General features: G+C 35.4%; 1 protein-coding gene across 1 annotated transcript; it reads left to right on the forward strand.

Moving 5' to 3' along the window:
• Positions 1-1,229: 1,229 nt before the first annotated feature.
• On the forward strand, positions 1,230-3,382 carry LOC143560500 (vesicle-associated membrane protein 722). The gene is made up of 5 exons (XM_077048790.1): positions 1,230-1,471; positions 2,209-2,350; positions 2,428-2,548; positions 2,631-2,693; positions 3,117-3,382. Exons 1-5 carry the CDS (start codon positions 1,282-1,284, stop codon positions 3,264-3,266), a joined length of 666 nt encoding a protein of 221 aa, XP_076904905.1. The 5' UTR covers positions 1,230-1,281; the 3' UTR covers positions 3,267-3,382.
• The last annotated feature ends 1,410 nt before the right edge of the window (positions 3,383-4,792 follow it).

Raw genomic sequence — 4,792 nt, forward strand, 5'->3', positions numbered from 1 at the left:
GCGCAAAGGGGCGCGGACACCACCCCTGGGCGATTTTTGGGCGAAAAGGGGCGGGGGCGAGGTCGGCATATATGGATGTGTTATATATATATATATATATATATATATATATATATATATATATATATATTACTAGTTGTAGCCCCTACACCATTACACCCCAAAAACAAATTCTCACCCCTTGCTGACTGGGCGCCACATGGCGCAAAACGCCACAAGTTGTAGCCCCTCCAATACGCATAGCCTGAGAGGTAGGAGTTCAAACCTCACTACCACCAATTTATATGGGAGATATGAGGGATGACCATGGTTTGCCATGGTTCGAGTCCTGAGCTCACCCGGTTTTAGCGGTTCCTCGCTGTCGTGCCATTTGACGGGCGTGGGGGTCGGGTTTTATCCGGTGAATCCCTCAATAGGTGGACCGCTAGGGGCTTCGTCCGTCCGGACTAGTGGCCGGATCGGGCTACCTTTAGCCAATGGGGGCTGCGTACAAAGTACACGGCGTTACTTAGTTGGTCGTTAAAAAAAACAAAACAAGAAAAATACAAAATCCGACTTGGATTTGAAAGAAAGTACACATACATGGAAGCAATGTTGTAAAAGTAGGATTACAAGGCCGAGTACTCTCCGAGTACTCACTACAAGGTATGTCACCGAAGCGAGTTTCTGTAAATCCGCCTAGTTACTAAGAATCGGTCAAATGTGGTCAACCTCAGTCAGAATCACATCTTATTGGTGAACTTGGACCGATTTTGACTCAAAAAAAATAAAAAATAATTGTTATTTCAATAATATTAAATAACAAATATAATTTTTTTAATTAATGATTAGTAATTTTTAGAATATTATATATTTAAAAATGTATTTCCTTTATTTATATTGATATTTAACTATTTTGTTATAAGTATTAGTAAACTTATGATATTTGACATATATATAATAACCAAATATTATTTTTCTTTATATTTATCATGTTCGAGTACTCTCCGATTACTCCCTGAGTACTCTGAGTACTCCTTCCAAAAAAATCGGCCGCTTAGAGACCGCTTAGCGACTTTTGCAACGTTGCATGGAAGTAAAAATTCAAAACCACCAAGACCGGTGTATTCAAATTCAACCACCAAACACTGAGTAGCGTGGTGGCAATTTCGTAATTTCCAGTACCCACAAGGGCCGATCCATTTCAAAAAACTTCCACCTAAGAAAACAACCCCAACTTCTTCCACTTGACCTTTCCCTCTTCTCTAAACCACCGAACGACGCCGTTTGAGCGTGATCGGGATGGGGCAGCAGTCGTTGATCTACAGTTTCGTGGCGAGAGGAACGGTTATTCTCTCCGAGTACACCGAGTTCACCGGCAACTTCACCTCCATCGCTGCTCAGTGCCTCCAGAAGCTTCCTGCTACTAATAACAAGTTCACCTACAACTGCGACGGTCATACGTTTAATTATCTCGTGGAAGATGGATTCAGTGAGTCTCATCTCATCGCATCCGATCTAACCTACTCCGATCTGATCGTGTTTATTCGAATCGATTATTTGTGATTGTGAAATTAGGTTTCATTTGGAATTTATACGCGTTGTGACGATTGTACCTATTATTATTATTATTATTATTATTATTATTATTATTATTAAATGTTAGAATGCCTTAATTTGATTTTAGCTTGACTTGTGCTTATTTGAACTGGATTTATGTGATAAGCATCTTAGATTTAGATGTAGGTCTTGTTGATGAGCATAATGCTATTGATCCACTTCTATTGTATTTCGACCTTAATCTCTAACATACATTTGTTTAGCAAAATCCATAGGTAGAATCTTATTGATAAATTCTCCATATGTTGCAATATGTGAACTTCCATCAGTTTAAAGTGTCCGAATAAGCAGAGTAATTATTATTATTATGCTACATTTTTGAACTAGAGTAATATTTCTTTAATACACTACATTGTTTTTGAAATAAAGTAATAACTATTACACTACTTCATTTTGTTGTTGTGTTATAATTGTTGCACTACAACAAATGATGTGGTGTAACAATAATTACTTTAAAAACTATAGCGTGTGATTACTTTAGTTGTTTGTATGCTTCTTGTGTTAAAATTTGTTGGTATTTGATACGTGCCTAACTAGATATTGTAATATCTGTTCATACTTTATACACATGGTTACTAACTTATTTTTTTAACTTTTTAAATTATGAAGCATACTGTGTTGTGGCGGTTGAATCGGTTGGTAGGCAGGTTCCAATGGCGTTTCTTGAGCGAGTCAAGGAGGATTTCACGAAGAAATATGGAGGTGGGAAAGCTGCAACAGCTGTTGCCAATAGTCTGAGCAAAGAATTTGGGTAATCTCATGCAGTCATGCATACTTTGTTTAATTTGAGGCTCTGGTTTTTTAACTGACATGGTTCTTATGTATCAGCCCGAAATTGAAGGAGCAGATGCAGTATTGTGTGGACCATCCAGAAGAGATCAGCAAACTTGCGAAGGTCAAAGCTCAGGTTTCGGAAGTCAAAGGTGTGATGATGGAAAATATTGAGAAGGTAAGATTTAGTGTGTGTTGTAATTAAAGTTTGTAACTCCTTTTGTTAGAGGTTATTTATTTTTTAATTTTGGAATTTGCAGGTTCTTGACCGTGGAGAGAAGATTGAGCTTTTGGTGGATAAAACAGAAAACCTTCGCTCTCAGGTCAGTTTTACTAATTTATAAACTGAACACATTGTTGTCTATGTTTACTTTTATTCAGTGTTCACTCGGTTATGTTGGTTCATATATGTTTATACTATTTACAAATGAACAGAACACACTCATTTTCTTAACGAACAAACTCAAACAAGAAAGCTCTGTTTGTTTAGTTGATGTTTGACCATTTGTTCGGTTAAAGTTAAACGAACAAACACAAACATGCCACGTTTGTTTTCGTTCAGTTTGTTTACAAGTCTATCAGTGAGTCATGATGTTTCTGTTTACCCTATTAAACCAGAAATCCTTTTATCCAAATAATTAGATTATTATTGCAATAATAGTTGTATTCTCCTAGTTTATTAATTATTTATAGAAAAACTGAAAATCAACACAAAAATAAAATTGAGGGTGGTGAATGGTTTGTAGGCGCAAGATTTCAGGACACAAGGAACACAAATGAGGAGGAAAATGTGGCTGCAAAACATGAAGATTAAACTGATAGTTCTTGGAATCATCATTGCCTTGATTCTCATTATCGTGTTATCGGCTTGTGGCGGGTTTAATTGTGGGAAGTGAAGTAGATGTTTGTGGTCTCATGTTTGTTTGTCAATGATCATCTTTTGTTAGTTTCTCATCTTTTGTGACAAAGAAGGTTTTATTTTGTGATATAGTGGTTGTATAGTTTGTACCTTGTGTGGCTATGAATGTCAACATCTTGCTAGGAAACAATTTGATTAGTGTTTAATGTTTTGTGTTTTTTTTTCTTTAAGATGGATGTTTGCAGAGGTTGTTTGTACTAGTACCATTATATTCTCTGAAAGGCAACTACTTGCCCCAAGTTTTAGGCCTCTCTCAAACAACATACACCTTAAGTCCAAACACAAAAATTATATTTTGCTTAGCTTGTTTGATAAGGAAATATGAGTTTGAATTCTTACTAATTGCCCTTATGCCATTTTGGACATAAGAGCACTTGCAATTCTGTCACATGAAAACTTAAATTTCTCTAAGAAGCTAATCGAACACTCGACAATGGTTCATGGTGATCAACATTTTTTTTACAAGGACTCAAGATAGAGTTTCGTATATATTTTTTTCGGTTGTAAGTCCCCGCCAGTGCCTTGCTAACTAATCCGATTAGGTAAACAACAATTTGTGTTAACAATTTTTTCATGTAAAGCATACAAAGTAGTCATGATGTGGCACGCATTGGTTATCATGATGTGTTTCGCATATTTTGAACAAAGAATATGTGCACTATTATAATATAACACCATAATTGCATAACACACACATATATGATTAAGCTCAACTTTATAATCAACATGTGAATAATTACACGACATATGTTTATTATTGCATAACGTTATACACGAGTTACCAACATTTTCTATATGAATCATCGTTTTTGGTTTTAAAATATTACAATAATATGCTTAAATATAAAGATAATAAAATTGTTGATAAAAATTATTTGAATTCAAAAAGTTGGTGGAACAAAATTAATCAAAAAAAATTAATAGAGGTTTTTCGTTTCAGCTTCTTTCAAACAATTTCTATTTACAAACTTATTACCGTCTCAGCCTCAACTATCAAAACAGTTTCATCAACAGTCCAGAATCAATCACTTTCACTTATGAAGAGGACAAGTGATATTAGAAAAATAACAGTCAAAACAGTTGGTAGAGATGGTGAAATGAAGGCGGCAGGCAGAGAGCGAATAACAGTCAGTCAGGCCAGGGAACCAGTTGCATCAAAGTGTCAAAACTCATAATAATACAAACAATTTGAGTTGTTAATTCCTACCAATTTTTTCAACATAAAAACAACACCATTTATTACTTTACCCACTCACTTTATAAGAGTTTTTCATAATATAACACTCCACGAGTCAACTTAATATTATTTATTTCTCCTAATTCGCAATTATATTGCTATGATTGGTAAAAGTGAAAACTGAAAGGATGTTGCGCTCTCTCTCTCTCTCTCTCTCTCTTTATATAGAGGGAACTCAAAAAAAGTGGAACATTGTTGAGACGTACGTTCCCTCGTCTCTTATATCACACGAAGCCGATCTCTATATTTCTGCAACTCAAGGTTAA

This window comes from Bidens hawaiensis, unplaced genomic scaffold (assembly GCF_021521415.1).
Source record: "Bidens hawaiensis isolate Kalapana, Puna unplaced genomic scaffold, B.hawaiensis_p1.1 tig00020342_1, whole genome shotgun sequence".
Taxonomy (NCBI): domain Eukaryota; kingdom Viridiplantae; phylum Streptophyta; class Magnoliopsida; order Asterales; family Asteraceae; genus Bidens; species Bidens hawaiensis.